This window comes from Dama dama, chromosome 9, assembly GCF_033118175.1.
Source record: "Dama dama isolate Ldn47 chromosome 9, ASM3311817v1, whole genome shotgun sequence".
Classification (NCBI taxonomy): Eukaryota; Metazoa; Chordata; class Mammalia; order Artiodactyla; family Cervidae; genus Dama; species Dama dama.
In genome coordinates, this window is record NC_083689.1 from 23,021,446 (window position 1) to 23,039,043 (window position 17,598).

Below are 17,598 nucleotides of genomic sequence, written 5' to 3' on the forward strand. Positions count from 1 at the left end.
TGGGATCAGAGTCTCCAGGGCTGTGTACCATAGCCTCTGCAGCCAGCTTGCTCTGTTCAACCCCAGTTCAGCCACTTTCTAACTGGGTGACCTTGGACAAGATGCTTCCCATGCCTCAGTTTCCTTACATGCCTGTTGAGTGTTGTTAAATATAATTTGTGGACTGAGTAAATGACCTCATAAATGAAGAGGGCCATGTAGACCCTCGGGGTTCCCGACACCGCAGTCTCCCGGTCATCTCTAGCATCTCACAGAGGGTGGATCCTGAGGATGCAGGTCGGCCAGAGTGGACCCGGGCAGTAAATTGGGGAGGGGGCCGGCAATTAGACTTTCCACCGGGACCAAAGCAGAGTGATTTATGTTGGGTCGCTCCTCCACCCGCACCCCCGGCCCTGCCCCCAGCGGCTCGGGCCGCCCACCCGGCTCCGCCCTCCGTTCCGCGCCGCCCAAGCTCCGGGCCAGGTTTTGCGCGGCTCCGGCCCGGCTCGGTAAGGTGGGGGGGTTGCTGAGGGGGGGGGGGCGGAGGTGGCGGAGTCGCGAGTCGCAGCGGCGGCCGCGGCGGGCAGAGGAGATGCGGCCGCGGCGCGCCCCCGGTCCGGCCGCCGCGCAGCGCCCCCCCCGGAGCCGACGCCAGCGCGCCGGGGGCCGGGGCTGAGCCCCCTCCCCCAGCGCAGCGCCGCGGGCCCGGGGGCGGGGAAAGCGCGCGCCCCCAGCCCCCCTCCCCACCCCGGGATGCCTGGCTGAGCCCGCCCGGCCGGGACAGGTGCGCGCACCGACCCCCCCCACCACCCGCGCCCTCCCGCCCTCGCGCTCCCTCCCGCGCACTCGCGGCGGCCGCGGCTCCGAGGTAAGCGCCCCGGGGCGTCTGCAAGAAGGGGGGCTGGGGAGGCGCTCTACCGGGGGTGTCTGTCGGCACGCAGCTGGGGGCCTTAATTGTTGGCTGAGGTGGCCGGGTCAGGCGTTATGATGGGGGGGGGACGCTGAGGACCCGGCCACTGGGAGGGGGATGGATTGGGCCGGGGAGGGGGTCTGTGGAGCGCTGTAACGGGAGGTTCTGTCGGCAACGCAACTGGGGAGGGGGCTGGATTTTCGGGGGGTCGCAGCATGGAGCTATAGAATGGGGGACTAGTCAGAATGCTTTGAAGGGTCTGGATTTGGGCCTGGGTCGCTGAATGAGACTCCGTAATGGGGGTGTCTAATGGCACCGCAGCTTGGGGGGCCTGGATTGTTGACGGGGGGCCTGTATGTGGAGCTATAATAGGGGTTCTGTCGGTACCACAGAGGGTGGAGGTTTTGTCCGTGGGGGGCGCCGTAGAAAGCACAATAACGGGGGCTCGCGGCTGCGCCGCTGGAGAGCTGGATTGGGGCCCAGGTGGGGGTGTTCAGGGCAGGCAGGGGGCCTGCTGGCCGGGGATGGGGGATGCTGTTGGGGGGCGGAGCCCTGAGTGCTAAGTCGAGGGGCCGGTGCGGTGGTCCTGGCGAAGCGAGGCCCCTCCGCGCCCCACTCCACGGTCCATCCGTGGCACCTTGGGCGCCCCTGAGCCCTCTCTAGCCTCTCTAGCCGGGCCCAGAAGCAGTCCAGGGCTGGGGCCGCGGTGGGGGGGGGGGGGGGGCTTGCTGAGTGGGGGAGAGAGTCAACGGTCCGGATCCCCCCCACCCCTCTGCTGCAGTGGGGGCCCAGGTTTCGGGGCCCCCCAAGAGCTGACAAAGGGACAAAGAAAGCGTCTTTCTCTCGGAGTGTGCTGGGAGGGGTGGGGGGCGCCGAATGTGGCCCCCTCCTGTGGGCGGTGATTGGTGTCCAGGGAGGGGGGGTCTCACAACCCCTGTCCCGCTTCAGGGTGCCCTCCGGGTTTGGGGCACCTCCTAGGTGGGGCGCTGCCATAGGCCCACCCCTCTACTCTGCCCCTGCCCTGTCGTGTAGACGCTGAAGCTAGGAGTATTTGCAAGAGTCCTGGGGTTGGGGGTGACTCCCAGACCCTCAGCCCCTCACTGAGGTCTTTGACATCCTCCCCCTGAGGCTGTTATCTTTAACTCCTGGACTGGAGGGGAACTGGGGCTGGGGGTTAGGGGAATTGAGCCCTCAAGTTTTGGGGGTCTCTTTTGGGATTTAAGGAGGAAGAGGGGACTAATGGCTGGGGTTTCCGAAGGGCCCCCAGTTTGCAAAATTGCAATGCTTTGTATGTTTCTGGGTTCATTCAGTTTCTCAAGGGGTACAGTGTGCTCTTCAGAATCAAAGTTCAGTACCCCTGCAGTGTCCCCTTCCCTACAGACGCTGGCTAGCCCCTTTCCCACATCCCTGTAGATATTGTGTCTTTCAAGATGAAATTTTTGGATGTAATTGAGGGATGGCTGAAACACTGTATAGACAGAGTATGGGGTATGGGAAAGCAGCTGGGGGCCGTGGGTGGGGTCAGGATTCTCCTGGGAGAAGGTCCTGAGCTCTTTGGGAAAGTAGCTGGGGATCCCTGTAGCCCAGAGGAGACCCCCTTGGATATCCTGCAGGTGGCAGCCTGGCAGGAAGCTCATTAAACTGTAGCATGTACTTGCTGAGCTGACCTGTTCCCCTGAACAGACAGGGAAACTGAGGCCGAGGGAGGTGGCAGGATGGGTGGAGAGGGAAGCCAGTCCCCTCCACTGCTGGGGCTGCTAGGTGGGGTCAAGGGGGAAAGGAACCCCTATATCAGCTGAAACCCAAAACACCAGCCCAAAGGTTTCCTTGGAAACCCCAGTCCCCCACCCCCACCCCACTGACCTGGGCAGGGCAGACATTAGACCTGGAGGATCCAACGCCCCACCCCTCTCAGAAAAAAAAAAAAAGCACCATAGAGAAGATCAGGGCGTGAGAAGAGGGGTACTGCTGTGTGGCCTCAGACAGGTTGCTAGCCCTCTCTGGGCTGCAATCACCCCAGAAAGTGCTCTTGGTTCTAGGACCTGAGTGGAAGGAGATGAGGCAGAGAGATGTACCACGGAATACCCTGGGTATGTAACCTCTCCCTCTGGTCCCCACCTGCCTTCTGCCAGGGTTGAGTACCCATGGGCCTCATTGTCCTGTCACCTCCTCTGCTTGGAGGTGAGAGGGTGTTTCCCAGCGGAGGTATTGAGTCACTGGGGAGGGACTATTCACCTCTGTCCACTGGGGAAAGAAGGTGCTGGATACTTGGGCTGTAGGAGGCTTTGGCATCTGCACTGGCCACCCAGGGCTTGAGCGGGGAGTTGCTGGGGTGAGCTGGGGCTGGACCAAGAAGATAGAAATCAAACTCTCCTTGCAAAGGTGACCCTGACGTCAGCTGGCGGGACAGGTAAGCTGGGTCCCCGGGGGCTGAAAGACGTGCCGGTCACTGCCCATCTCCTGGGAAGGAGAGTGTCCCTAGCTGACCCCGGGGTGTGGCTGGCCCTGTCCTGTGTGCCTGGCCCTTTGCCAGGTGATGATGGGGACCCAGAGAGGACTCAGCCAGTATCAGGACAGGTGGAAGCAGGGGAGGCTGCCTGGAGGAGGGGATATTGGCATTGGGCTTGAAGGATGTTGCCAGAAGGAGAGGGGGACCCTGATTTCAGGTGGAGAGAGCGGCAGGGAAAGCCACAGAGGTGTGTGTTGGGGGACCCTTGAATGGCTGTGCTATTTTAAGGCTGGGCTACAATGAGCAAGGAGTCCTGAGAGGTGGCAGGGCCATGGATGCCAAGTAGAGGAGCAGGCTTTATCCTAAGGGCAGTAGGGAGCCATGGAAGGTTGCAGAGCAGAGCGGGGAATGGGCAGAGTTTCAGACCCTGAGCAGATATGAGGAAGGGTAGCTACCAGGAGACAGTTTCCTGCAAACCCAGTGGGCTTCTCAGAGGGGTGGAGCGTCACCCGTCCAGGGAGGCAAGCAAGTGGGGTTGGGTAGTCGTTTTTCCAGAATGCTGAGAAAATGTTTAGGATATAGTGATTCCAAAATTCTAGCCATTTCAGGGACTGCGGATTCTCAGACTGATTCATCCAAGACCCAGTGGCGATTGGGGTTGACCGTGGGTGGGACCTCATTTAGCAGAAACAGGGACATTGAGGCTCAAGACAGCCTTGCCACCTGCCCCACATCCTGTGGTCAAATTATTAATATCTAGGCGTCAGCTTCAGATCCCCGCGCTAGACACCCCCGCCATTGTGATCAGTGTAGGTTTGGCTTCCAGAGCCAGGGTTTGATGTGTGGCCTGAGAGGTCTGGGCCTGAGCCACATTATTCTCTCTTATTATCACAGTCGTTCATCACCTGCCCTTGAGGGATGTCCAAACGAAGTGGCAGTCATTAGAATGTGCTGAGGAGGTGACTTGGGAGGCCGAAGATGCCTCTTCCATCTCTTTAGGCAGTGATACAGGGCACCCTCCCCACCCCAGCCACCCTTGAACCTCCTTCACTGGCCCAGGGTCCAAAGGTGGTAGCCCCAGGGCCTGCTGGGAGGAAAGCCCAGTCTAGGAGGACTACATTTCCCAGGATGCATCTTGTCCCAGACTGAGCCTGCCTTCCAAGGGCAGACCTAGGAAAGAACTCCCCAACTGCAGGATTGCAGTGGGGATTGTGGGTTCATGGGTTCTCAGGAGGGCCCTGGGAGAGACCTGGTCTAAAGCAGTTGGGGAGATAAGTGACTAAACAGATGCTCCCTGCGGCTCCTTGTGCCATGCCCTGGGCAGGTGATGCTGAGATCCCAGAGGAAAAAGTTTAACTCTAGTGTCTGGTTGGCCCTCAAGGGTTGTCCAGGCTCAAGGAGGGGAAATGGGCAGACACTGGCCCTCTTTGCTATGTGGGATCAGAGTTGGGACAAAATGGGGCTAGGGAAACTTGTCTCTGCCTAGTGGGGATCAGAGAAGACGTACTGAGGAGGGACATTGCAGCTAGGGCTATGACGGATATATAGGAGTTCACCAGGCCACATGTCTTCTGATAGTTTCAGAACCTTCTCCCTTTCCTGAAAGCTGAGTCAGTGTCCCCAAGGGCAGTTGAGATAGCCCGTCTGAGTTTTTGCCCATGAAGATTGCCACAACATCCATCTCTTCATTCACTCACTCACTCATGTGCCTTCTCTGAACCTCGGTTTCCCCATGTGTGAGACACAGATGCTATTCTCTCTCCCTGAGGGTTGAACATTTAAACAAGAGGATGCAGACAATGCCAGGCCTGGTCCTGTTCTTTTCTTACTCTAGAGAAAGAAATTACTTTGAAAAGCAGGAGCTTGTGGCCTCTGGTCCTGATCTCGTTGGAGGTATGGGGTCTTGGCTTTCATTCCACGAGCTGACAGATGAGCTCCTACTATGTGTGCCTACTATGTGCCAGGTGCTGGGTACCCAGCAATGAGCAAGGCCAAGCAGGCCCTGCCTTGCTGAGCTCACACCCAATGGGAACATGGCCACTAACTTGGGAAAGAAAGTAAATCCAATATAACAAGTGCCCTGAGGACAGTGAGACTGGATGGTGTCGCTGAGAGGGGAGGGGCTGTTTCAGCTGATGGTGTCAGCGAGAGTGTCTCTGAGGAGGTGACATTTGTGCTGAGACCTGGAAAATGAAAAGGAGCCAGTCTGCAGAGAACTGGAGGAAGAGCATTCCAGGCAGAGGGCACAGCCCGTGCAAAGGCCCTGGGGCAGGACCATGGCTGGTGTTGTTGGAGGAACAGCAAGAAGGCCTGTGTGGCTGGAGCAGAGTGAGCAAGGGGAGGGGGGCGGGAAGGGCAGGGAGGGGACAGGGCCTTGTGGGCTGTAGGGAGGACTTGAATTTTTGGAGGTAGGCGCCCCAAGGGCTGTGGGCCGAGGAGGGGGCAGGACCTGCCTCAGGTGCTCACGGGTGCTGTTTGGTCACTGCAGAGTGCAGACTCTGGGCAGCCAACGCTGGGGGACCAGGTGGAAGGGACTCTACTGGTCCAGGGGAGTAAGGATGGGGAACAGCCAGGGTGAGGCAGTAGAGAGGAAAAGTGGGTGGGTCAGAGTAGATGGTGGACTTTCTAGATGTGCAGGGGGGCTGAGAGCCTCCTTTCTCTAGGGGCACGTAGCACTGTGGGCTTCCCTGGTAGCTCCTGTGGTAAAGAATCTGCCAGCAATATGGGAGACCTGAGTTCGATCCCTGGATTGGGAAGATCCCTTGGAAGAGGGCATGGCAACCCACTCCAGTATTCTTGCCTGGAGAATCCCCATGGACAGAGGAACCCGGCGGGCTGCAGTCCATGGGGTCGCAACAAGTCGGACACGACTGAGCAACTAAATACAGCACAGCACGTAGCACTGTGGTTAAGAGTGTGATATTGGGACCATATGGGCTAGGTTCAAAACCCACACTGGCCATTTTGTAGCTGTGCAACCTTGGGCATATTACCTGCCTGCTCTGGGCCACCTAAATCTCCTCACCTATAAAATGGTGAGGAAACCCCTCCTACCTACCCCATCAGTACTTTCTGCAAAGCCTGTTGCACAGTGCTTGGGACACAATAAGTGCTCCAAAAATGTTTGCTATTGCTCTCCTTCGAATGTCTAAGCCCCAGGGTCTGGAAGAAAGGAGGCTCAGATTGGGCTAGCAAATTCCCCGAGGTCACCTAGCAAAACAGGGGCCCCTGCCCCTCACTGTCTTGCTCTATTGATGCACAGTTCTCAAGCCCCACCCCCCCAGAACCCACGTCACTCTGCCAGCATCTCCACCATTCCTGAGCCCTGACTCACCAGGATTTGTGGTCCACTATGACCCCCAGGCCTTCCCACAGGACCTATTTCCTGCCTTGGCCTTCTTCAGGATCATTCGCTAGGTCTTCCATTCCCAGCAGCACTTGGCATGGTCCCACCTGTCTCTTGCCCTCCATCACTCAGCGGTGTCCCCCCTCCAGACCTGCCTTTCCGGTCCCATCTCAGTAGGGGATCACTGGGGCCTCCAGACAGGGCCTCTAGGGAAGGGCAGTGACTGGAGGACTTCGGGGTTGGGAGGATCAGCCTGGGAGAGAAGAGGGCTCCCAGAACCCCAAGTGAGGGGGCAGGCTCACTATCTTCTCTTCTAGATTCAGGACCCCAAGAGCAGTGACCAGATCTGTTTGTTCTCCCTACTGTGGAGCCCCTTAGAGCAACTCTTACTCCCCTCTCTACCCTAAAATTGGACCCCAAGAGCAGGACCTGACTTTTCTGTTTCATCCGAACTGAGATTGACACCAGGGTCTGTTTGCCCCCAGGCTGGCTCCGAGCCCCCATCTGTGGGTTCCTGATCCCAAATCCACAGCCCATCTTGAATTCCCTAAGAGCCCCAGCCTCCTTGAGTGGCCCCCTCCCAGGCCCCCTAATTACCCGCTGGGTATAAATGACATTTTAATCTCCTCAGAATGGTTGCCGCCTCCCCGAGAAAGCAGCCACCCCCCCTTCCCCATTCCTAATTACAAGTTGCTGCTTCTGATTTGCCTCCTGGTGGCCCAATTTCCAAACAGTGATTAAAATTAATTACCCAGGAGCCCCCCCGCCCCCCGCCCTGTCTGGGCCTGGAGCCCTAAGGACCTATCTGTGTCCCTCTCGTGAGATCCCGCCTTTGCCACCAGGTCTCCCCTGCCTCCGGCTCCCTGAGTGGCCTGGGACAAGGGCAGCCTCTCTCTGGGTCTCTGCTCACTTATCTGCAAAATGTGCACTTAGACTCTGCAGCCTTGTTGACAGATGGTACATCGTGGGCGCTCAGGAAATGTCAGCAAGAGGTGGTAGAGACACGTGGCCTGGGTTCAATTCCTGACTCTACCCTTCTGTGCTGTGTGACCTTGGCCAAGTGTCTTAGCCTCTCTGAGCTTTGTTTTTTTCCTCTGTAAAATGGTATAATGATGCTGCTTCATAGAGTTGGCTTGGGTAGGAATTGTGTTCAGACCTTCGAAGGGCTTGGCCCAGCAGCTGGCACACAGTAGGGGCTTCATCAAATCTTACTTTAAGAGACTTCCCTGGCAGCCCATTGGTTAAGGCTCTGAACTGCCAATGCAGGGGCCTCAGGTTCAACCCCTGGTCAGGAAACTAAGATGCCCCCTGCCATAAGGCATGGCCAAAAGATATAGTAATAATTTTTTAATTAAAAAAATTTTTTTTAATTTAAAATCTTAGCTTAAATCCCTGCTCTGCTGGGCTGCTGTATTGTGCAGCAGGGAGATAGCTCAGGTACTCTAAACACATCTTCTTTAAGGAGATGCTCAGCATTAATTGGGCACCTACTGCATGCCTGATTCTGTGCATGGTCCTGGTCAGTGTTGAATCCCCGGCTATGCTGGCACAGAGTAAGTGCTCAGGAGGTCTGGAATCAACAGATCTGTGTAGCTCTTTCATAAATAGGGACTGTCTGTGGGACATTTGTTCAGCCAGTGTTTGGTGAGCACCTACTGTGCGCTAGACCCCCCTGTCCCCCAGAGAGTCTTATGTTCTCATCCCCGATTTACAGAGGCAGAAGCAAAACCAGAGAGGGGAAGATGTAACCCTAGGCTGCACAGCAGTCCAGAGCACCTATTATGTGTGGCTTATTCACCCATCACGATAACCCGTTGGGGATGGTTATCATGCTCTGTTCTCTGATGGGGAAACTGAGACTTCAGGAACCCGGAACACAGGGAGGAGGGCTGAGGACAAAGGGGCTGCACTGCCACCTCCTGGGCTGGGGAGAGGTGAGTTAACGGGTGTGGAGTGAGCACTGGGGTGTAAGGGGTCCTCTCTCCTCAGCGCCCCCGTGGCCCAGGCCTCAGGGGACTCCCTCTGGCCGCTTTGCCAAGTTCCTAGACAGCCCCATAGCCCGGCTGGGCTGCACCGGGGGGCGACAGAGGCAGCTGGAGGAGGCAGCTGTAAGTGGAGCCGGTAACTAGACCTGGACGGCGCAGGGGCCCGGCTGCCTGTCCGGGTTACTCGATCCCCCAGGGGACGCTGGGCCCCGGAGCTGGAATCCTGGGGCTGCCGGGCTGACAGGAGCTCCTTCTATGGAACTGGAGACGAGCATCCCTCCCCCATCCTTGCCACAGCAGATGGAGAAACAGGGGCTCTGAGCCTGGCCCAGGGGTCACTGAGTCACCTGCTGTGGTATAGAGAGGCCCAGAGAGGGTGAGTTGCTGGCCCAAGGTCACCCAGCAAGGTCATTTCACAGAGAGCAAACATGAGTGCCAAGTGCCTTATTTTACAGGCTCCAGGTCTTGTCCAGGGGTCCTCTCTTAAGATGTGGCCGCCTCCCTACCTGCCAGCATCTTCTTGCCGTGCCTTTAAAGGCTCCAGCCTCTAGGTTTTTGTCTTTTTGGTTTCCCCTGACCACTGGTTAAGCAGCCCCTTTGCCAAGACTCTCCTATCACTCTCTGAGTCTGGCACACAAGTGGCACTCAATAATTGCTCGTCCAATGAGTGAGTGAATACCTTGCAATTAGGGGTGCAGAAAGCCAGAGCTGGCCACAGACGCTCCCAAGTTGGTGGGGTTGGGTGAAGCCAAGGGTAAGGTTGAAAGTAGAACTTCCTCGCTAAGGCAGAGGGCTTAGGGTGCTCCTACCTATGCGCTGGCTTATTCCAGTGGACCTTGTGGCTAGATGCTCCAGCATGGAATTGGAACACAGAATGGAATTGGATATATATTTTTTTAATTTCTTAGAAGCTTTATTTTATTTTTGGCCATGTCGTGTGGCTTGCAAGATCTTATTTTCCCGACCAGGGATCGAACCCATGCCCCCTGCCATGGTATCTCTGAGTCTTAACCACTGGGCCGCCAGGGAATTCCCTGGATATTTTTGCATAATAGCTACAACACGATGATAATAATAACTGATGCCCACTCTGAGCTTACTAAGTACCAGTCCCTAGTTCAGCCCTTTATCTCCAGCTGGGCTGTCAAAACGGCCACTGGCCATGTATGACTCGGAACCACATGTGGCCAGTCCCAGTCCAGGTGTGCCATAAATATACAACACATCCTGGATTCCAAAGATTAAGTACCAGAAGAAGAATTCAAAATGTCTCATTAATCATCTGTACGTTGATTACAGGTGGAAATAACAAGACTTGGGATCTATTGGGTTAAATGAAACATATTATTAAAATGAATTGCACCCTTTGAATGTGGCCGCCAGGAAATTCAAAACCGCGTGTATGCACACATGGTTTTCTGTAGGATGGTCTGTTCTAGATCATGTCTCTGCATTCTTGTAGCAGTGTTTTAGGGTCAGATTTATAGTCCCTGGTGGTTTGTAGATGGGGACACCAAGGCTGAGACAGGGGGAGTGACCCCTGGAGGTCTGGAGGTTGGTAAGAGGCAGAGAGCAAATTTGAATCTGGCCACAAGATTCTAAAGACTAAGCGGCCACCCCAGGGCTCTTTGGCTAGCAGTGTTGTCTGTCCATCCTTCCTCATCCCCAGCCTCAGTTTCCCCAGCCCTCTAGCAGGATTGGATAGAGCAGGTGGGGAGGGTGGGTAGACACAGGCTTAGCCAGCCTGCTATCTGCAGTTAATTGGGGTCCTTGGAAACATTTCACAGCCAGAAAGCCAGCAATAGGGGGGTGCAGGCAGCAGGTTCATGCAGGGATGCCCAGTTTACAGACTCTGACACGCATAGACATGTGTATACACGGGCAGACATGCACCCCTGCTGGGGCACACACATGTGCGGTGGTTGCATCTGTGGATATATGCGAACATGCAGACATTGGGACCTGTGTATATTCATAGGGGGGATCCACTCACCTGTGGACACATGTGTGGGGGTGATGGGCAAAGGTGAGCCCCAGGGAGGGGTTCAGATCTGGGTTCAACTTTGAATGCTGACACTTAGTCCATTCCTTATAACAAGCCATTATTGAGCACCAGCTGTGTACCACACACTGTGGGTACTTGTCATTGGCCAAGATGCACCCGGGCCTGCCCTCGTGGGGCTCCTAGTCCAGGAAAACAGTTGGGCTCTGAACAGGCTGTTCCACAGGTGATTATTTCAGTTGGTGTGATCCATGCATAAGCTCAGCTGCTCAGGATTCTTCTGCCCAAAAATGCACACTCTGGGACTTCCCTGTGGTTCAGTGGCTAAGACTGCACTCCCAGTGCAGGGGGCCTGGGTTCCATCCCTGGTCAGGGAACTAGATCCCACATGTCACAACTAAGTTCTCATGCCGCAACTAAAGATCCACATGCTGCAACTAATGAATAATATAGAAAAAAGATCTAAAATGCAGGCTCTCCTTGGGCAGGTCTAGGATAAGCACAAAACTCAGCATTTCTAACCACCCCAAGTGAGGCTACTGCCTCTGCTGGTGCGAGGACCATTTCTGGAGTAAGAGTGTCTAAAGGAGCCTTTGAGAGTGTGGTACTGTGGGGGCGGGTGCGTGGGGAGGGGAGAGGCTTCTCGAGTCCAGTGGGTGAAGGTAGAGACATGAGATAAGGAGGGAGCCATTCCTAAAGGAAATCAGTCCTGAATAGTCATTGGAAGAACTGATGCTAAAGCTGAAACTCCAATACTTTGGCCCCCTGATATGAAGAACTGACTCATTCGAAAAGACCCTGATGCTGGGAAAGATTGAGGGTAGGAGGAGAAGGGGACAACAGAGGATGAGATGGTTGGATGGCATCACTGACTCGATGGACATGAGTTTGAGCTAGCTCTGGGAGTTGGTGATGAATAGGGTAGCCTGACATGCTGCAGTCCATAGGGTTGCAAAGAGTCGGACATGACTGAGCGACTGAACTAAACTGAACTGATGTGTGTATCTAAGAGAAGTGGCTTTCTCAAGTGAGGAACAGCCAGTGCAAAGGCCCTGGGGCAGGGCCAGGCCAGGTGTGTTGGAGGAACAGAGAGGAGGCCTATGTGGTTGGAGCACAGCGTGGAGGGTAGAAAAAAGGACGAGGGAAGAACAGGGAGAAGACGAGGGAGGTCGTGTGAAGTCTTGTGGGCCACCAAGAAAAACTTGGATTTTTACTGGGAGGGATGTGGGAGGCCCCCAGGGATGTAGACAGAGGAGGGGCGGAGCCTGGTTCAAGTGCTAACAGGTGCCCTTTAGGGGTTGCTGCGGTGGAGGACAGACTGTAGTGATTAAGAGTTGGGATCTGGATGGAGAAAACTGTGGGGTCCAGGCAGGAGATGTTGGGAGCTGACCAGAGAACAGACTAGTGAGGGGTGAAAATTCAGGATGAATTTGGCAGACCCCACAGTACTTGCTGGCATTGGATGTGAGCGTGAGAGAATGGGGTGGGGGGTGGTGTTGGAGGGAGTTGGGAGTGACTCCCAGGTGTGGCCTGAGCCATCAGTGAAGACAGGGAGCCTGTCAGTCAATAAATCAGTTAGATCTATGTTCCAGTGAAAATCCTAATAGGTTTTATGTTGTTTGTTTCAGAACTTACCAGCTGATCCTGAAATTTATGCTGAACTGCTGGGGGTGGGGCAGGGAGAGAGTAGCCCAGACACCCTGACCAGGTGGGAAGAATGTTTCAGAAGGAAATTCAAATCTATGATGAAGGTCTACAAGCTAAGGCCATGTGGTACCTGAAAAGGTGGATGGGAGGGTGAAGCAGGTGGCCTGGAGGGGATTTCCATACCTGCCTCAGTTTCCTCATCTGTACAATGGGACTGTGCCAAGACTTGGAGTGATGGAGGTTGGGCAGAGAGGTGGTGTCACAGTACATGCAAGCCCTCCGGGGTGAGGGGGGATCTCTGTCTCTTTAACCGTCCCTCCCATCTCCGTGGGCATAAACGCACATTCTCAGGGCTGCAGGCAGGCAGACACATAGGTGCCTAGGTAGCCTGCACACCATGGGCTGCACATGCCAGCCACGTGGCTCCTCCTGCCTGGTCCTGGGGGAGGTTCTGCTCCCGGTGGCCAGGTGCCGGGGCAGGTGGTGGGGCCGCTTCTGGGCAGGCAGGCGCCGAGTGGCTGCTGGCAGAGATGCCTCAAGTTTCATGGAGAGAAGCAGATGGTCTTGAGGGTGGTGAGGGAGATGCTAAGGCCTCCGATAACCCCAGGTCAGGGGGGTAAACTGAGGCCAGGTGCAATGGGTTGACCCTGAAGTGACCCAGACTCCTGCAAAACAGCATGTGGGGTTCAGTTCTGCACCATCATCAAACTAACACATGTCAATTAAGTGGGTTCCAGGGACTTCACTGGTGGCCCCACGGTTAAGAATCCAGTTTCCAATGCAGGGGACACCGGTTCGATCTCTAATCAGGGAGGTAAGATCCCACATGCTGTGCAGCCAAAAAAAAAAAAAAAGGAAAAGAAAACTGAGTGGATTTCAATCTTGGCTTCACCATTTCCATTTGGTTGTGACTTTGCCTCTCTGTTCCTTAGTTTCCCCATCTGTGTAAGGGGCATATTAACAGCATATTAACATATAACATCCCACCTATGGGATGTGTTGTGTGGATCAAATGAGTTCATTTAAGTCCTTAGAACGGTTCCTGGCCCATAGAAAGTGCTTGATGTTTGCTATTTTTACTATTTATTGAGCTTGTACTATATGCCAGGTCTTGTGCTGGGTGGTGGCCAAGACAGACTCAGCCCCACCGTCCATGTGGGGTTCAGAGTCCAGTGGGAAAGGTGAACAGTTAGCCAGGCATTTAGGAGATGGGGTGAGCAGGGCACTCACTGGGGAAGCACAGGCAGGCAGGAGGCTGGAGGAAGTCAATCCGAGCAGATCTGGGAAGTCTTCCTGGAGGAGGTGTTAAGGTGACGAACATGTTTATCAGGTTACTGGGAGCAGGAGGCAGATGTTCCAGGCAGAGAGAACAGCACATGCAGATGCCCAGAGGTGGAGAGGGAAGGGAGGAGATGTCATTTCAAGGGCACTGGGGAGCCGTAGAAAGCTTTAGAGCAGAAGTTCTCAGCCCCTGGGGGTGGGTTTCCCCCCCGGGGGAGACTGGGTGATGTCTGGGGATGTTTTTGGTTGTCACCATTGAGGGATGCTCCTGGCATTGAGTGGGTTGGGGCCAGGGAAGCTTCTGGCACAGTGCCCGGGATGGCCCCCACCAGAGAATGATCTGGTCTCAAATGTCAGTGGTGCTGAAGAGGAGAGGACCTAGTTTAGAGCAGGAGAGAAACAAATGAGATTTGGGTTCTGGAAAGATTCCTTTGCTACCTTGAGGAAGATACTGAAGGGTTGGGACTGGAGGCCAGGGGACCAGGTATGGGGTGGGAGCTGGGCCTTGGGGCAGTCAAGGTGGAGGAAGGGACTGGGAGGCCAACACCCTGGTCTTTGGCTCAAGGACAATGGAGCCATCCCTAAGTCAGGGATCTGGTAAGAGAAGCAGGTTTGAGGCAAGAAAAGCCCAGTTTGGGTTGCAGGGGTCCCAGGGTAGTTCTGAGTGGCTGGGGGCAGCTGTGGACAGAGGGATGACAGGAACATCCTTCTAGCCCCAAGTGGCTGCATGACAAAGTTACGAAAACCAGGAGAAAAAATGAGCCATGAGGTCCCATCCTGACCTCAGCCTGCCTGTCTGTGAACTGAATGTTAGACAACTGCTGGCCTCTGGGACTCCCCCAGATATCCAGCGAAGACTCTTCCAATGCAGGGGACAAGGGTTTGATCCCTGGTCAGGGAGCTAAGATCCCACATGCTGTGCAATGCAACCAAAAAAATTTTAAAAAAAGAAAAAAAGTAACTGCTGGCTTCATCTGGTTGAAGGGTGAGGGAATGGGTGGTTATTAATCTTCTCATGACTGTTCAAATGCTCAACTCCTAGGAGCAAAATCCTGGAACCAGAGAGAGCCCTGTAATCAGTCCTCACTGGTGGGTCATGCCACCGAATCAGCTCCTCAGTTTCCCTATCTGCAAAAATGGGTTGAATGTTATACCAACCCTGCTACAGCCCTTGGGGTTACCATGAAGCAATTCCTGGAAACCACCCAGCTTGGCCTCTGATACTTTTAATATACCAATGGCATTAACAATCATAAAAATAATTAGCATTTTCTGAGCACCTACAGCATTTCTAGGCTCTGTGCCAATACCACTACAGGCCTGTGAGGTCAATGTTGTTACCATGCCCATTTCACAGATGAGGAAACAGGCTCAGAGAGGTGGCGTGACGTGTCCAAGTCACGCAGCATGTACAGAGCAGAGCTGGGATTTGAACCCTTATGACCTTGGAGCTATGCCACTCATCACAGTGCTGCATGGCCCGTGAGAGGAAGCTGTTGTCTTAAAGTTTCTGAAGTTAAATACAGTTCCGATAAAACATGGGATAAAAGGCCGAGAGCACTGCCTTACACCTCTTGCGATGGCTACTATCAAAAAGCAGAAAGTAGTGTTGGCAAGAGAAATTGGAACACATGGGTGATGCTGGTGGGAATATAATATGGTGCAGACACGGTGGAGAAGAGCTTGGTGATTCCTCCAGAAGTTAAACATAGAGTCACCATACGATCCAGCAATTCCACTCCTACATAGACACCCAAAAGAAATGAAAGCAGGGTTTCAAAGAAGTGTTTGCACACCCATGTTCATAGCTGTTCACAACAGCCCAAAGGTGGAAGCAGCCCCATTGTCCATCGACAGGTAAATGCATAAATAAAATGTGGTCCATCCATTTACTGTGGAATATCACTCAGCCTTAAAAAGGAAGGATAGTCTGACACTTGATACAACAAGGATGCACCCTGAGGATGTGATGCTCAATGAGGGAAGCCAGACACAGAAGGACAAATACTGTCTGGTTCCACTCACAGGAGGTCCCTAGAGTCAGATCCACAGAGACAGGAAGTAGATGGTGGGGCCAGGGGCTAGGGGTGGGCACAGTGAGCCTGTTTCATGGGGACAGAGTTTCAGTTTGGGAAGATGAGAAAATTCTGGAGGTGGCTGGTAGGATGGTTGCACGACAATGTGAATGTATTTAATGCCACATAAATATCATTAAGATGGCAAATTTTATGTTATATATATTTTGGTGTTGTCGTTTGGTCACTAAGTCGTATTTGACTCTTTGTGACCCCACGGACTGTAGCCCGCCAGGCTCCTCTGTCCATGGACTTTCCCAGGCAAGAATACTGGAGTGGGTTGCCATCTCCTTCTCCAGGGGATCTTCCCGACCCTGGGATTGGATTGTTCCTCTCCTGCATTGGCAGGCAGGTTCTTTACCACTGAGCCACCAGGGAAGCCCCTATGTACATTGGACCACAATATTAAAATGTTAAAAAAAAAAAAAAAAAAGGCACAGAGCAGACAACATCACAGAGGCTGAGGCTGAGGTGTCCTTGCAGGTGTTGTGGGGAGGAGATTTTTGGAGTGGGGTGGACAGTTGCGGTCTGGCTGTGGAGTTGGGGGCCATGAACGGCAGTGTTGGTGGCCTGACTCCAGGGTCACTGGGAGACTCGGGCAGTCGTGGAGCAGGGGAGGAGCCCGGGCAGGAAACTGAAGGAAGCAGAGCCAGGTCCACACGCACATGGGATCCTGGCGTCGGCTGAGTCACAAATCCTGGAAGCTCAGGGTCGGAGAGGAAACACTGCCGGCCCACGCAAGGCCTTCCTGTTTTTTGGCCCTGAAACCTCGGAGGCAGGCGCTCCAGGGCCGAAGTTCCCGGCTCATGTCCACCTCCACAAATTCGGAATCCCCGTGCCCCCAGGGCCTGGGCAGGGCTGGGAGATGTACCTGCTGCTTAGGCGGGGAAACTGAGGCTCAGAGCTAACCTGGGACTTCACAGGAGGACAAGGCTTCGGATGTCTTCCTGGGGCCTCCGGACCGCGCCCCTTCTGAAAGGGGCATGGAGGGCTGGGTTCCAGAGGGTGAGTTTACACCATCAACCAGAGCATCACTCGGGTGAGGGAGGGGTCTCCACATACCCGGAGCAGGAAGCAGCCTCTCCCACAACCCCTTCTAGAGGTGGTGAGGCTCCTGTCACAGAAGTATGTCAGCAGAGAACCGAAAGGCTGGAGTCGGAAGTCAGGCTCACTGCGGCCTCTGAGGTCCCCAGCCAGCTGGAATATTCTGCGATTCCAAAGTTCTGCAGTTCCCAGATTGTGGTTTATAAAATTCCTAGGGCCTTTGAATTTCTTTTTCTTTCTTTCTTTCTTTTTTTTTTTTTTTTTGAGCGTTTTCTTTTAAGATTTTTGTGTTTTAATTCTAAGAATACTTTAAACGTATGTTTTGAGGTTGAATTTTTAAATACATATATGTTTTGAAATGTGTGTTATTATTCATTTTTAACTTAAAATCATTTAATTTTTAAATTAGTCTCATGATTAATTTTTCGTTAGGAACCGTTTCCTGAGCTTTCGCTTTAAAATATGGTCAGAAAGTTGTTCTGGTAATTAGTAAGTGCTGGTAGTATTATTGCTAATGCCATGATTGTTGTTATTTTTAAATTATTACCCCAGTGGGAAAGTTTTCTGGGACTTGAAGGTCCCGGACGCCGTGACACTCGCGCTCCCTCTGCTGGCAGCATTCGGGACTGCAAGCCACACGGCTCACCGCCCCGCCCCTCGCTCGCAGGTGTCACCTCCTGTTGCCCTGACCTCGCCATGCGGACCCCGCGAGGGCCCCCTTCCCGTCCGGCCCTACTGCTCCTGCTGCTGCTCCTGAGAGGAGCCCACGGCCTCTTCCCCGAGGAGCCACCGCCGCTCAGCGTGGCCCCCAGGGACTGTGAGTGGGGAGTCTTGCGATGGGGAAGGGAGTCCCCCTCCGCGGGGGTCTCACCAAGCCAGA

At 54.4% G+C, this 17,598-nt stretch overlaps 1 protein-coding gene across 2 annotated transcripts in view; it reads left to right on the forward strand.

The window, feature by feature from the left end:
• The first annotated feature begins 769 nt into the window (after positions 1–769).
• Positions 770–17,598, forward strand: part of SEMA6B (semaphorin 6B) — a 28,066-nt gene continuing 11,237 nt past the window's right edge. Inside the window, exons 1-2 of one of the 2 annotated variants that reach the window (XM_061150642.1) lie at positions 770–847; positions 17,386–17,535. In XM_061150642.1, coding sequence (XP_061006625.1) covers positions 17,415–17,535 — 121 coding nt within the window. In that variant the 5' untranslated portion in view covers positions 770–847; positions 17,386–17,414. Of the gene's footprint in view, positions 848–16,319; positions 16,680–17,385; positions 17,536–17,598 lie in introns of those variants that run through there. The other variant, XM_061150641.1, reaches the window with a different exon arrangement.